We start from the raw sequence: 16,926 nt of genomic DNA, 5'->3' as shown, positions 1-16,926 counted from the left end.
TTATTTGAACCAGGGGTGTCAAACTCAACTTCACTAAGGGCCACACTGGAAAATAAGAATCACATCAAGGGCCAGACATGTTTAGTTTATCGATAGGCTTTCATTTAATCGAAAAAAGTAAAATATATTTGACTGTATTATTGCATGTGTCATATAGTCTTCTCACTTACAGTTTGGTCAACATAAAGTCCTAAAGAAGTCAGTAAAAAGTTCCTCAGCCATCATAAAAAAGAAGCGCCCAAAACGTTGGAAAAAGTGACAAAAACGGCAAAATGACCACCCCATTATAGCTGATTAAATCCACAATAATAGCTATATTATCACCTAATGGTGTGTAACATCTGAACATCATGAACTTAAGTTCTTGTTAACATTACAAGCTTTGAACTTCTATTTGCTATCTATGGCCTGTAGGCATCATTGACCTGAGCTCATACAACTTGTTTTTGAGTAACAAAAGTATAATGTATGGATTATTTTCACTATAACAAATACTCATGAAACATTTTAGATTTTATTATTTAATATATTATTTTTAATATACGTCTGAACACATTAAAAAACAACAATAACAATAATAGTATTCCTACCAAAAACAAAAACATTAAAATGTTCACAATCTGTCAAGCTGGTTGTCACATTTTGTGTGTACTCATGCACATATTGGACAATTCATGATGGTTGTTGCAAATAAATGCACTCCAATTATGGGATATAATCCTTGATTTGACATCTCTTGCATCTCTTGCGCCTCTTCCTTTTGTCTCTTCTATCTCTGGTGGCCGTAGATCTTGCTTGGCCCTTGGATATCTCTCATCAATCCAGCAGAGGATGGTGTTTGAGGAAGGTGTTGGTGCTTTTGAATGAGGGGTGCCACCATGGCTTTCTCCAACTCTTCTAGGAATAGTCTACTCATGAAGAATTTTCCCTGCTTCCAGCCTGGATTAACTTCCATCCACACCACTTACACACTGTAGGAGTAGTAGAGTACCTACATCACAAGTAACATATGTAATTTATCCAGGTTGTCACTGCCCTTTTGTTCCTGTTGTAATCCAGGATAGCTTGTTCCTACTTTTCTCTGCTTCTCTTCATAGTCGTCAGATTCATCTACCTACCCTTATAGAGCCAGCTCTTAGTTATACTGTTATAGTTTTAGACTGCCGGGCGACTTCCTTTGACACATTGAGCTTCTCTCTCTTTCCATTTGTGTGCATTCATGTCCCAGAAATGCTTGTTACTAATTTAGCACTGGGGAGCTTATTCCCCTTGAAATCCTTATGTTTTCTAGCCACACTAATAGTCTCACCCATGTATTTCTAATGACCTGATCATTTCTGACCTGGAACCCCACAGGTGCACAAAAGTTAAATAAAAACACCCAAAATGTAATAGAAATTACACAGGTGGCCTGTGAGGAGTCAAGAAAATTTATGACAATCAGATTAATGAACTACATTTTTTAAGGAGAAAACTTGTAAATCGGACCAATTTGACCAATAGGATTATTTTTAATTGTTTCTTATTTGTATCTTTTATATAGCCTACTTTTATACTGTTCTGTATACCTTGACCCATTCTGACCATAAAGACTCAAAGATAAAGACAGACTTTGTGCTGCTTTTGGGTGTTCATGCTAAGAAATGCCAAAACTAAGCAACATGGAATAACATTTTACAGATGAACAATATTTTTGTTACCAACCTATATGCCTATATGGTAAAGTGTTGAATATAATATCACAAAACGTAACGTTAATCCTTGTTTTAAGCTAACATAAAGTTCAGTGACTTGCCCTGATAATTAATTATCTAGCTTGTGTCAGGTAAAGTATTTTTCATTTATGCAATTAGTAGCCTAATCGAAAATGTTTGTCATGTGTGTTATTGCAGCAGCTCCGAGGCTGAACTGCAGTTCCTCCCAAAAGAGAGTCAATCCCAAAAGCGCAAAAAACTGTTACTATTTTAACAAGATTAGGTATCTTTAATTTATCCAAGTGTCATGAATCATAAATACATGTCTGACATTTGTAGCAAAGCAAACCGTTTGAAATCGGTTGGAAATTATTATTATTATTATTATTATTATTAACAATAGGCTAAATTGTGAATAGACCGCCTGCCTCGACAGACATAGGATATACATACATTAGAAGGGGGGGCTGATCCAAGGGGGTGAGCAAGTTCCACAAAGCGTACCTCCTATGGAGCCATTTTGATGCTATCAAGCCATCACCCAGCATTAGCGTTCTATTGACTGCCATTCATTTTGGCGTCACTTTGACAGCGAATAACTTTACATCTGAAGCATTTAAAGACTCTATTTGTCCATTGTTTAGTTCTAAAGAAACACGACAATGTATAAAAGGCTACAAACTTTGTTTCTCACATTATGGCTCCGTAGCAGACGTTTTTGTAAAAATAGGCTAACAATTGTGTCATAACTACGCAACTTACTGTCGCATAGTAGAGGAATTACCGTACAGTACAGGAGAAGCTTGCAGGCAGTTTCGACTTACATTAGCTGTTAAGTTTAATACTAATGTTAACTAGCATTTTAGTTAGCAATAATTAGCCTGTGCCCATGTTATCTCCTTACATATACCTACGCTCTACGTCTCTGCAAGATTCGGAATGATTCAGATTTCTCTTGGCACAGCTACCAGAAGACTCACAACTTTCAGACAGGTTGTTCATGTCACATTTACTTTGTCTCTCTCAGTTGGAGGCTGCAGTAACGCTCAGCGCTCACCGGAAAAGTGCTTCTAATATCCTTCACTGGTCTCCGTCCAGAGCAACGGGATCTGTTGGTCCATTTCTTTTACTGTCTATGGGCTGATCCGTCCCAATATGGCGGCCGCGTACACGAATTTGGCCAATGAGGTGGTATCTACGTCTATGGGCGGCGACAGTGAGCAGTCATCGCGAGACTCCGTAGAATTTCAGGAGCTTGTGTGCTCTCTGCTCCCTGCTCCCCTTCGCTCCGTTGGAAAAGAAGAAAATAGACCTATTGCTGCTAACCAGGCTAGTTATGGAACCAATCCTAAATACCACTTTTTCCCTCTGTGACTGACCAAGAGGTTCTTTGCAAGAGGTGCAGCGTCTCTACCTGGGAAAAAACACGAAACATTTGGATTTTCGGACTGGCTCTTTTTTAAAGTTAAGTTAAAGACGCGTTTCAGGATTTCATTACCTAGCCTATCTGCGAGTCAGCTAACTGGGCTAACCATAGCAAAGGAGCAGTGGATGAACTTCGTATGGACTGACTGCTGGGACTGGGAGAAAAGGCTGCTGTCTGCATGCAAGCTTTCTTTTGGGTTGGGTCATTCACATGGGAATCTGTAACTTGTTACTTGATGGACACTATCTCCTCGGAGTTTGAATGTGATAGCTGTGTGCAAATGTTGTTTTTGTGGCGTACGCCATTACGTTATTGATTTGGAAACCCGCTGCCAAGCTAACAGGATATTAGCCACCTTTCTCATTACTCCGCTTTGTGGTTGCAGGCCATGGATTGAAAAGCATTCATCACTGACTGAGTGATGAAAAGGCTGGCTTGATGGCAGGTCATTATTTATTGGGAAGCAGCGATTGGATACAACTAAACAGCCAAAAGCCTTTGATTTGAACCTTGCCAACGAATAACTCAATTTCTGTCTGGTCTTTGTACTTGAAAATGCATCGGAGTGCTGGAGCTTTTTCGAAGTTGGGATAGAAGGGACGCACAAGAAAACAGCGGGATAACGCCACTTTTGATCAAATCCTCCAGAGAAATTACTCTAGAGAGTTTAAAAAGAGGTAAACTATAATGTCTGCCGCAAAAGAAAACCCCTGTAGGAAATTCCAGGCTAACTTCTTCAACAAAAGTAAATGTCAGAACTGCTTCAAACCACGAGAGTTGCATCTATTAACGGACCAGGACCTGACCCAGGTAAGCAATGCATGTTACGAACAATATTATTAACATTTATAACTTTTATATTCCCTAGTGTCTTTAATAATTTAAAGCCCCCATATCTGTTTGGTGGTAAAATCAATCTTAAAGTACTTGATAGGCAACAATGTCATTGCAGCTATGATGTAGAGAAAGTTAGGGTGTTTGTTTTGGCTGAAGCACAAGACCTAGCTAGCTATAGGTTTCTTCACTTCTTTCTTATGCCTGTCTCCATTTGACTGAACCAGAGTGGTGAAAGTAAATTCCTGTGGATTGCCTTTTGCTACAATGGCTACATATGCCTGCCAGTTTGTTCTCTGGGATTCATTGTGTAACCCTCGGCTGTTGTTTATATGCAGTTGTTTGTTTTTAGTGTGTACCCCAGGCAGACTAGTGACCACTTTTTGAAAGCTAATGGGGATCTGATTGAAGAACAAAGATTAGTGGAAGCTCCATTCAGCTGTTATGATCATATTATAAGCATGTTTTTTTTTTAGTCCCTGTTTCTCTCTCAGATCATTAGTTTAGTCTCTGTTGTATTCTGTAATTGTTTCCAGACATAAGGCCCAGATGGGCCCTTAAACGCAACTTAAGAGCCAAACAGCAACGTCAGCATCCTTTTTTCTTCTGCTAGTGTGTGGGGGCACCCACTTGCTTTCTTTTTCAAAAGTGTGTCGCTTGCTACATTGAGTTCATTGCAGGTTAACCCTTCATACTCTTGTGTTAGGAATAGGCGGTTTATGGTTACATCACTTCCTCTAATCTCCCTGTGACCTGGCCTTCAGAATCAGAAAAGAATTTTTTGCCACAGTAGTTACCCTACGTGGAATTTGCCTTGGGGATTGATACATATATACACAAACAAACAGATTAAACATGAATAAGAATAAACAATAAATACAGAAACATAAACAAATATATACAAAATAGCTGTTTAGGTAGTTTAAGCGTTGTGTGCATTGGCAGTCCAATCCGCAGCCTGTACGATGACACCTGGAACCAGAGAGGCTTATTGCCCTGGCTGTCCAGATTGATGTCATCAGTCCTTGCTCATCAGTGTTGTCACAGTTGCCCATAGGCTTTTGGTCTATAGTCTGGGGTGAACTTCAGCTCACTCGGTAAAGTGTGCGCCCCATGTAAGCTGAGTCCATAGCAGTGGCCCGGATTCGAATCCAACATGCGACCCTTTGCTGCATGCCATCCCCACTCTTTCCCACCTTTCCTATCAGTCTATACTATATAATAAAGAAAAAAGCTCCCAAAATGAATCTTAAACAAATGTCTCCAGTCTGTCAGCTATCCAAACAGTTAGTGGAGAGCTCAGTTGCATAAGGAGCTTTGTAAGGATTCTGTCTGGACAGTCCTCGAACCAGTAAGGGCTACACAGCAGGTAATTACTGGCCTAAAACCATTATTATTATGTAATGAGTGTTAAACTTCTGAACCTTGTTGAAAAGGCTCAATGTAAGGGTTAGGCTTTGTAAAATGTTGTCCCTGTTCAGAAACCCATACACGCTAACTTAGAGGAGATACACTCAATAACCCAATGAAAAGAAAGCTCCTGTAAAGCTGTGTAATGCTGTTAAAACACCATAAATAGATGATCTTGTTAAGTAAATCTGAGCCCAAAATTAAATGCAAGTTATTCAGAACTTAAAGGGAGCTGGAGCTTGAGAATGCAGCTTTGAAACAGATAGCTCATGTGGAAAAGTTATGGGGCAGGGGAAATGTGAATGTCGGATGACTGTATTGTCTATGAACAATTTCTTTGTTCAAAACTGCTAGAATAAAAGGTAGGCTGGGAGTAGGTTTGGTGTCGTTAGGATTTAAAAAAAAAATCTGATTCAGACTGTCTGCCCACTTCAGAGTTGACTAATTTGTGTTGTCGGATCTGGGCCCAGGTTCCGGATGTGAAAGTCCCCTTACTGCATTATATTTTTGTGTTTTCCTTGACATCCTTGGCACCCCTATGTATTAAATCGAGAATCGATTTTGAATCGGGAGTTGATTTTTTTTTTTTTTGAAGTGAATCGTGATTCACACCCTTATTAGTTAGGGTGTGGGTTTCCCCCTACGGAAATCGGTTAGAGTGGAGACTGTCAGACTGACTATATTAAAAAAATTCAATTAAAACCTTAATATATAAGTCTGCAATAGCGCACTGTTCTCTACAGCCTTGTAATTCAGTGTGTTTTTGTAAAATATCATTTCCAATTCAGTTCAAACACAGTGTTGTTGTTGTTGTTGTTGTTATTATAATAATAGTTAACAACATCGTTACAACAACACAGTGATGTTCAATATCAGAATCTATCAGATATCCAAACCTTTTAAATAAAATAAATAAAAATGTGTATAATATTATACACATTTAGTTACTATGTAGTACTATTTAGTTACTTTTATCCTATTTCCTTTCAGTCGTGAGCTTGTATATTTATTTACTATCCTACTTTTGATGATAAAAAGCATAATGAGTCACTAGTACATTTGGGCATAGAAAGTGATTATATTGCAACTAATCTGATCATGTTTGCTTGTTCACACACTGTGGTACAACAGCTTACCTGTGCCTTCCACACTGACAGCAGCTGTCCATTGCACACTACTGGCTATGCTTCTGACACTAAATCACATTTAAAAAATTGTCATACTTCTCAGTACAAATCTCCCTTTTTTTTTCTCAAAGCTTTCTGATCAAGTCAAGTAAGTTTCATTAGTGTGAATCGTCTGTCATCATTGATTTTCTCAGGGCATATTCCATATAGAGCAGGTCTACCACATACTCTTCATTAATATTAATTGTAGTTCTTATAATATTCACTCAGTGAGCAATCCTACCTGCCCGCTCTGGAGTTAGGAGCTCATGGCTGCTGCTTGGGTCTTAACTGTTAGTAGCAGCAAACTGGACTAGTGGCTGCTGCTGAGGAGCTAAAAAAAAAAGTTTGATTCATAAACATGAATGGTGCTATGCAGGCAACGTTGTATTAATTCTTTGCACAGTCGCTAGCATCCTGCACTGCTCCTAACTAGCATCCTGCACTGCTCCTAACTAGCATCCTGCACTGCTCCTAACTAGCATCCTGCACTGCTCCTAACTAGCATCCTGCACTGCTCCTAACTAGCATCCTGCACTGCTCCTAACTAGCATCCTGCACTGCTCCTAACTAGCATTCTGCACTGCTCCTAACTAGCTTAGCTTACCCGTCTCATCGTCTTCATTCGGCGTTGACTCTAGCTGGTTAAAATGAAAAAGTTGCTCAGTCTTCAGTGGGCGCGTCACTATCTAGAGCTTCTCGCCTTTTCAGCCTCGCCTTTGCGCTTTCTATTATCCATTTTTATAGCTTCTGTTGGCTCGCATGTCACGGTCACATTCTAACAAGCACCACTGACTGAAGTGTACGAGGTGATGGCTTGTTTGTTTTTTGAGCAAGGTGTCGTCGGAGTCAAAACACGGCATGTCATAATAACCAGACTGCACTCTGTAGTGGGCTGCATGATAGAGAACCGTGGGCTGCAAGAATAAATAATAAAAAGCGTGGGCTGCAAATGCAGGCAGCCAAGGGACAGCATCAATGATATATTTCAACTATATGTTTTCAACCCAGTACGATGAACTATGAACCATGAACTATTTGAGAAAAGTGATCACGGTTTCCGGGAGATGTGGTTGAAGGCAGGACAGTGATGAAGGATGCAGGCCGTCTAGGTTTACATGGGAGAGACTGTGAAATACAGGCAGGGATGTGATGGAACTTGGAGTGGGAGCAGGAGACACAAGGAGAGAAAGGAAGTGTGGGGTTGGGAAATCAGAGTAGAGTTTCCCAGCGGCTGCTGCTCAACATCCCACCATGTGAAGTTATAAGGATACACAGGGGAGTCAAACTTTACAAAGCCTATAGCTTTAACACAAACCAAATGTTCCAGTGCAGTTACTGACTGCAATCTGTTCTCAGTTTTGCAATACGTAAGCCCTATAATCGCAGAGGAAACACTGACATGTAAAAAATGCCAAAAGCCTTATTGTTGTACAGATTTCATGATTTATCCACATTAATTTGGATGTGTGAAAAGAAGAAAGCAGTACACCTAAAGATTCAAAGGGTGGTGGTGCATATGATTGAAATTAGACATCTTCTGCCAAATTACCAGACTGATTTTGATTTATGTGGGTCACAACATGCAACTTATTGTTTTTAATGCCTTTTTATAGGCACATCCATACAGGTTCAAACAAGGCACGTTTATCTTTATGTCAGGCATGCAGTGACATGGAGCAGTAACAGGGCCAGTATTAGAATAGTAGACTAATAATCGGATCCTTCCAGCAGCATAGTTTGTGGATGAGGTGGGGGAGTGAGTGTTTCTATGAGAGCTGCATGCTAATGGCTAACACTTAAAGCAGAGTGGCTGTCATCGTTGGAGAGGAAACGGCTGCAGTTTTTAAGGAGCCTACCTACTGCCCAATGGATAGTAGGCTCTATGGTTTCATGTCTTTTGAACTTTTCTGCCTCGGTTAAACTGATGAAGTTAGTAGTCGAACAACTCCAGAAGTTGAATCGTGTATGTAGATTAATTTTGTTTAGAGTATGCAACTAGTAGGGGTGCAACGGATCACAAAACTCACGGATCGGATCATGATTTTGAGTCACAGATCGGATAAATTTTCAGGTCAGCACAAAAAAGGATGGTATTTAACTGATTTATTTAAAAAATAAATAACAATTGCTACTAACAACAACTTATTTCACCAGTAAATTGTTGGTAACAACAAAAATAGATGAGAAAAGGGTATTTTATAATAACTTTGAGGTTTACCAGTTTCAAGTAAACGCAGCATTTAGTGTCGTCTGTGTTGTTTTTCCGACAACATCAGTGACCGATGACCATAGTGCTAGTTTGTGTCTAAGCTGCACACCGTTGTATGTACCGGTGTTGGAATCTTCTACAGTGAAATACAATCACACATTGCACCGTTTAGCTGTTTTAGACGTATTTAATCCAGCTACTAGCTAACGGTAGGCTAACGTTACCTGCTGTCAAGTATAACGTCTGTTACACCAGTAGCAACTAGTCAGTCAATCAGTGTTTGTCATACTGGCCTCATCTGATGTGGGTAAACAGGAAAGTAAGGACCTTAAGCATGTCCTCATCAAACAAGGCCAAAAAGGCTCACTAACTGGTTGTGTGTGTCAAAATGCACCATGAGAATAGAAGCGATATCTGCACCTCAAACGTCTTTCCTCTCTCTATTATATTTACATAAGCTCTCTCCCTCCTATCCCCCCTCAGTTATAATGATTACCTAAATTGCTCTTTTTCTCTCCCCCTTCTCTCGTTTACAGGCTAAACCTATTTATGGTGGATGGCTATGCTTGGCCCCTGAGGGAACTGACTTTGACAATCCTATGCAGAGATCCCGGGTAAGAGCATGCATTATAGGCCTGTGTGTTTGTTCACTAAATGGGTGTACACACAAATATGCTGATACCTCCCCTTAATTAACAGAAATGTACTGTAGTAGGAATACTAGTCCATAGCACCATTCACTGTCCCTAGAGCCCCTTCTGAAATAATGAAAAGTGAGGCTAAACACTAATGCTTAATTGTTTTTGGTCTGTTGAGAAAGAGCAATGTGTCTGCATTTTTGTGGCTTAAAACCACCTCCTAAGGTTCAAAATCAGGATTTTCTCATTGCATGTATTTCTCCTGACAGAAATGGCAACGGCGATTCTTTGTGCTGTACGAACATGGCTGTCTGCGCTTTGCACTGGATGAATCGGTAAGTAATGCATCTTGTCTACTGTTCAGACTTCTTCCTCTACTTTCATGCTGCTGCTGCTGCTGCTGCTGCTGCTGCTACTACTAATATAACTGAATGCATACTACTGAAATCCTGGGCGATCTATCTTTTTTTGGTTCATAGTTAGAACATAGGCTGCTGGTCGGTCCTCTTTATGGTTTGTTAATGATACTTGTTATGCCCTCACATTCCCAATTTGAGCCATCTCTCATAGTGTTTTAGCTTCAACACTTTTTTGTGTGTGATCATTTCATAAAAAAACTGTCTGAGATGCAGGATGGAAAGAGTATCACTCAAGGTAGGTGTCTCATCTGTTGTGCGGTGTATAGCGTGTTCTTAGGTCTGCCTAGGAATATGATAAGGATACTGCAAGCTTAGCTGGAGGGTAGTTGACGAAATCATAATGGTAAAAAGTCACCTCACTGGACACATTCCCAACTAGTTCATAGAGGGGCAATAGAGATAAGTAGGGGTTTTCTAAAAGAGCTAAACAAGTGCTGCAGAACCATCATTTCACATATAATATGCAAAATATGTTGGTATAATGCATTTTGAATCTGATAGCACCATCATAGCCATATGTTTTAAAGAGATTACTCAATAAGCATTGTGTAGTGAAAAAGTGTACTGAACCCTGTACTTTTACCGGTACTGACTGAATCACGTCGGTACTACAGAGAATTGGTTCACCTAAAATCAAACCGTGCCAAATTTCATTACCTGCATATTGAGAGCAGAGTTACGGCACAGACGCACACACACACACACACACACACACACGCACGCACGCACGCGCAGAGGTGCGGACGGAGCAAACTACGTCGGCTCTGCAGTTTTGTTGAAGTCACAGTGAGTCATGGCGATGCCAATAAAGCGGTTTCAAGTGTGCTTACAGTTTTTCAAAAGTTCACGCGGACACCTTTCACTGTGATATGATATTAGTGGCAAGCCCGAAAGCAGTCGCGGTGCTGTTGACATTACACTTCCTCTGAGAGAGCAGGCACAACGGTGCCCTGGGGACTGACAGGCTGAGGTTGCAAGGCAACTTTATTTCTACAGCACCTTTCAGCAACAAGGCAGTTCAAAGTGCTTTACATGAAACATTAAAGAGCAATTAAAAACAGGCTAAAATATAATAATACACAAATACAAGAATAAAAGTTGTAAAAAATGTATAATTATTCAATTTAATAGGTTGTAGGGACGGGTTTGGGAGGAGAGAGGGAGGGGTTTTATTTTAGTTTTTGTTTAATTTCTGTCAGTGTAAAATATTCTAAATAAATAACAATGTTCTAAGTAAATAGGTTTGGAAATATTTGAGGAACCGGTATCGGGAATAGTATTGGTAAAAAAAAAAAAAAAAAAATTAACCCCAGTTGTAATATAACACTGGAGCCTAAACAACCGGTACCTACCAGACAGAATAGCAACGCGGATTTCAGTGCCTCATTTTGGTGCCGCTTAAATGCCTGCGCTGCTCTCTGATGCTCCGAAACACACGTTAGAAGCAACAGAAGCATCGCTGCATGTCACGCTAGTTAACACTAACGTTGCAACAGGTAACGTTGATGTTAGCCTACCGTTAGCTAGTAGTTGGATTAAACACTGTTAAAATGCTGACAGCTAAACGGTGTAAAAGTGTGACTGTATTTCACTGTAGAGGATTCCAACACCGGGATGTAAAAATGTCTGCAGTTAAAGACAGATACTAGCACTGTGGTCACTTCTGTTGTCGGAAAAACAACACAGACGGGACTAAATGGTGTGTTTACTTGAAACTGGTAAACCTCTAGGTGCATTCAAAGTTATTGTAAAATACGACGAGCTGACTTTGTAATAGCTAGACATGCCTCTGTGTATTAGCCATGTTAAATCACATTTGGTAATTCTCTTTGTGTTGTCAGTGATGACAATGGAAGGAAACTTAGTTGTGTTTGTGTGTGTTTCCACTGTTGAATGTGTTTTCAGTGACACCCAGGCTGGTGTGCAGTTGTGATTTCCTCTCATTGTAACAGTGATTCCAAAACCGTCTGCCTGATTGTCCTTTGGTCTTTTCATGTGCTCCACAAGGCAGGAAAACTGGGTCAAATGCTTTGTGCTCTGGACCCTGAGGATAAGAACTCTCCAAAACCTCTGAGCTGATAAGAAAACATTAATGGTCTTGATCTCATCAAGCTCCTCATTGTTTACCTAATGGCTCGAGCCACCAGTGGAGGGAGATATTATTAGTTTGAGGTCAGGTTTGAGGTTTACATTCATATAACCCATTCCTCTTATGTGGAGTGGAGAGGTTTACAGGAACCACACCCACCCACTCTTTGACTTAAACGTTGTTTGATCACTGTATCTCCACGTTATTGCTGTTTATCAACAGACCTCTTATACCAAGGAGGTTCATACCGTGCGGTACGATCAGAAAAATATTTTGTCATTTTCGGCCCTCTATTGAAGCTGGGGGAGGCAGTTTATCTTTCTAAACTAGACTTTAGTAAATCTAGCCATCACACGTGACTTTGGCACCGCCTACTGCTGCCATATGAACGAGATAGGTAAAAAAAACACTGCAGTTGATCAGATATTTTAGCCTTCTGCTAACCGTAGCCAAAAGCTCACAGCTCATGCTAATTGAAGTTCATGTTTTCTGTTGCTAACTTAATAAATACAAAATAAAAAAGCATATGCAATGTAGGTAAAAATAACATTTTGCAGTTTTAAGAGGGAGCATGCATTATTAATATCATCAGCGCAAGTATAGATTCCTCGCGAGTTCAACAACACGCTGAGAAACAGGTTTGCACATGGTCTTCTGAAGTGTGAGAGTATTTTACTCTTAATGCCAACAACAACGTGGTAGTCTGTAGACTTTGTAAAATGCATCACTGAGTCAGGATAACGGCAGCAAAACACTGTAAGTTCTGCTCACCTTTTTCCCTCCAAAGTAGAGTTTAGATTCTCTGCCCAAGCCCAAACTTGACCCATGGGCTAGGTCGGGATGATATTTCCTGCCACTATCGCCGGGCCAGGCCCTTGATCAAGCATTTGTGTTTTTTTTAATCATTACTTTATTAGCCTAATTGGGTGGGAAGAAAGCTATGCCTCTCCAGCTTCTCCCGTAGCTCTGGGTATATGTCCTGCACTGACTTGAGTGTGAGGTAAACTGGGCTAAATTGTGTCTCCCCATCTGTAGCACTGTCTTTGATAATTGTGCAACCAGGCCAGATTGTTTCAGATATCTCACAAGTCCTTTTATAACATCAGTTATAACGGCCCACGTATTAAAAAATTGTCGGGTTAAAATTCGGTCTTGGGCTCATAATTCCAGTTAATGTGTCGGGCCGGGCTTGGACACAACATGCACGGGCATAGTGGCGGTGCGCCACGGTAAAATTTCCAGCCATGCTATCAACGTAGAGGAAACACTGGTTACCTTTTTAATTTTAATTTTCTTAGATGCACTCCCCTACAAAATCACCCCAGTAGTCGAGAATGATTTATTATTTCCAAATAGAGCTATTTATGGCATCTTGTAAAAATTTGTCTTTTCTTTAATATCACAATATATATCACATGAAAAAAAATATAATAATAATGTCAGTTTTTTTTCCAATATCGTGCAGGCCTATTATGAACGCAATAACAATCCACCTACGGTCCCGCTACAGACTGTCAAGAAAAATAGGTTCAGAGCAATGATTAAAACACTGGATTTAAGATGTCTTGCCTAACCAGAATACTTCCACCAAACTACTAACTAGGGCTGGGCAATATATCAATATTCTATCGATATCGTGATTTTGGATATCGTGATTTGATATAAGTGTTGTCTTTTCCTGTTTTTAAAGGCTGCATTACAGTAAAGGGATGTACTTTTCTGAACTTACTAAACTGTTCTAGCTGTTCTTTTATTTGCCTTTTCCCCACTTATACATTATGTCTACATTACTGATGATTATTTATCTAAAATCTAAGTGTGAAGATATTTTGTTAGAGCACCAATTGTCAACCCTAGAATATTGCCGCAATATCGATATCAAGGCAATTTTTATATTAAGTCATTTTGAAGTAAGGAAGTGTTAAAACCATTCATTCAAATGGACAGCCATCAACCTCTCCACAATTTGAATGTAGCCCACTGGCAAAAGCTCGTGATATCTGATTTTCTCCATATCGCCAGTCGCCCACTTTTCTACAACAGCATAACGTTACTTTTGGTTTATACAGCAATCTTACAACTATTTTGTTTTTGAAAAGGAAGCAACGTTAAAGTTGTTGGTATTTGCATTTATTTAAGTTTTTAATTCAGATTTTCCTAGTTTGCACAATAAAATAGTTTAATTTCTGTAACTGTTTCATGCATTCCCCTTCATGTAACGTTATTGTATAATGTTGTGGAGCCAAGCAAACCCTTTTTAGTAATCAAAGCTTTTAGTAAACATGATGAAATGTATCATATCTCTTTACATAAATATTTTTTTCTACTACTATGGGCCAACAGTTAACATAGAAATGATTAGACATACATGTAAATGCCCTCTGTAAATGGTGCCCTGCTGGTAGGTTTTACAACTTGACCTACTTGAACTTAAGTACGGTGCAGTAAAGTCAATCAGATGTCCGTGATCTGCGCAACGACAGTACAGTGGGACGTTTGCTTTCAACAGAGCGACAGTAATAACCTAATACACCATCATTACTGAGTTTAAACTACATTCTCGGTTGTGTTTGCACTGAATAACGCATTCAATAAACAGAAACATAACTCTTGCAGAGCACATGAACAAATGCGCAATATTAGCTCACACATAAAATAGCACCCTCGTGAATTAGCATACTGTTGCTAACGTACATTCATAAATACTGCATAACATCGTCCCGTACCTACAGGACCTCAGACTTACTTATTGATGCACGCACAGAGTAGTGTCGACAAACTTAGTCCAGTGAGGGGAGAAAGGAAAGTGTGATAGCGTACCACTTTTAACGCTTTTTTCTCTCTCACTCAAGATCGCTGTGTCTAACGTTACTAGAAGGTAGAGCGAGCTACAACTGAGAGGTAGAGAATGTATCCCTACAGCCAATCCTGTCTGCTCAAAGCGATGGTCTTTTTCACAAATAGGTTGCACGTAAAGGGGGAAAAAATAACTTCCACTTAAGGAGCCCTATGTCTTGTCTTTGCCTTGCTAGTTTAAGACCGACGCACTTGTCAATTTCCCGTCCAGCGCCCGGCGACTAGGATGAGTGTGTTTGACAGGGTGAGGAGTGTGGCATCACGATGATGACTCTCCATCGTGATGTCGGCCAGCCACACGATGATATCGTCCATCGGCACAACCCTAGTGAGCACTGCACCAAACTTTGTTTAAAAAAAAAATCAAAAAAAGCCTTTTAAATGTTTCATTGCTGGTAAGGAAATAACGGGGGTAGCAGGCTAATTCGTGCTGATGTGAGTGGAACAAAAAAACCAAAGTAAACGTAATCGAGGTAATATGTTCAGTTAATCGTGATTTCAATTTTAGGTCATATCGTCTAGCCCTATGACATTGTCTGCTATTTTTCATCTAGTAGACAGCAGGGTGCTATCTGAAGCAGTGGCGTCTTAAAGCAGAACTATTTTCACCACAGCAAAAGGAAAGATGCTCTCCCATGTAAAGCAGCATTCCTCCTTCAATGCCCTTATTTGGTGAACTGCAGTGAGCTCGCAGCCCCAGGTCCAAAGAGAGCAAGAGAAAGGGAGCCATAGCCCCTGAAAACCACAGAGGAAACGTCAGATATGCCCTAGACCCAGACATTCCACACACGGCCAGCCACAGCAAGCATCCAGCTCTGCTGATGCTGGTAATGTATCAGATAGTTAAACAGTTAGAGGAATAGTTTAGCAAGTACATCACTGTTGCATATAAGGCTAATGAAATTGAAATGAAGAATGTCCATAGATAGCTAGAGAGATGGGCTGTCATGGAGAAAGTTTTTTTTTTCTAGAAGCATGGACATATAGTGAGACCACCCTGAAAGCTTTAAGGTTAAAAGTTCAATGACCATGAGAACATTCTAAAGGAGATGTCAGCTGCGGACCCCTTTGCTCCAGAGCTGCTTCTGTCACCCACTTTTTAGTCAGAATAACCCACTGTATTCTCTGTTTTGAATCCACTGTTGAAATATTTCCATCATGGCAGTGTTAGGAGAAGACTGGCAGTTCCTGTCTGTTAAGAGTTTTGATGGAGGGTGCTATGTCGAGGCACATGTACCATATAAAATACCAGTCTCCAGAGCCTGCTGTGGCGGACTTGCCTTTGGCTCAGCCTGTAAAAAGCTCCTGGAGGATTTATTATTTATGGAGTGGGTGTACTCATTTACACACTTAATTTTAAAGCTGGCTCTGTTGTTTGTTCATGCCGCTTTTACAGGTTCTTTGGAAAATTTACTATTGAGCATGGGCTGCTATAAAAAAAAAAACTTTAACATGTGGGAATTGTCTTAAAGACATCCCTTTTTTTTAGGATAAAGCATTTTACTTCTCTCCTGAGGGTTGTATTGTTTGTTTAATGCAGTGTCTTTTGTGTTTTATGGCCTCTCATGTCATGTCAACCAGAGTGAAAACTCAAGAGCAGTCTGTGAGAAAGTTTTTGATTTTATTGATATCGCATTGCAAAGCTAAAAATAGGCAGCCCCATAGAAGGCAGACACAATTGGAGGATATGGAATTGGCCCAGTTGTGTAGAAGTCAAACCCATGACAATTATTTGTGTTTGAATGGTAGCCTTGGCAGATACATCTCCTTTGTTTTGGTGCAAGTAGTAGTGGGCAGTTTCTAGGCAACAAGTAGCTTTTATACTATCCGTACCAGCTAGGATTAAAGGATATTCAGCACATTAAATATAGCACCAAACACATATTTTGTCTATGTAAAGATATGGTGGATTAATGGCGTCCTGAGCAGAGTAGGACTGTGCAATTAATAGAATTTTTAATCGTGATTACGATTTTGGCTCCTAACGATCACAATAAAGAGTAATTGAGAAAAACGATTATTTTGCACATCATTGAGTGTTTCCGCTATATACTTTTGGTCCGCCGCTGAAGGAGCGATTGCCGCCGCTTCTTCAGTATTTTAAATAATGTCATGAAGTCGTAATTACACGTATTTACCCCAGATGAGAGAAGATAACGTTAGCTAACCCTGCAGCCCCTCT

At 40.0% G+C, this 16,926-nt stretch overlaps 1 protein-coding gene across 5 annotated transcripts in view; it reads left to right on the top strand.

Moving 5' to 3' along the window:
• Window positions 1-2,900: 2,900 nt before the first annotated feature.
• Window positions 2,901-16,926, top strand: part of LOC114547737 (myosin phosphatase Rho interacting protein) — a 54,195-nt gene continuing 40,169 nt past the window's right edge. For 3 of the 5 annotated variants that reach the window (XR_003691265.1, XM_028567075.1, XM_028567076.1), the window contains exons 1-3: window positions 2,901-3,930; window positions 9,279-9,356; window positions 9,650-9,715. Coding sequence is in view for 4 of the 5 variants with exons in the window: in XM_028567075.1 (XP_028422876.1) it covers window positions 3,808-3,930; window positions 9,279-9,356; window positions 9,650-9,715 (267 nt within the window). In the remaining variant the exon portion in view is untranslated. The remainder of the gene's footprint in view (window positions 3,931-9,278; window positions 9,357-9,649; window positions 9,716-16,926) is intronic. The other 2 variants (XM_028567078.1, XM_028567077.1) reach the window with 1 other exon arrangement.

This window comes from Perca flavescens, chromosome 21 (assembly GCF_004354835.1).
Source record: "Perca flavescens isolate YP-PL-M2 chromosome 21, PFLA_1.0, whole genome shotgun sequence".
NCBI classification, from domain to species: domain Eukaryota; kingdom Metazoa; phylum Chordata; class Actinopteri; order Perciformes; family Percidae; genus Perca; species Perca flavescens.
The sequence above is the reverse complement of the archived record's forward strand: the minus strand, read 5'-3'. Positions and strand labels throughout refer to the sequence as shown.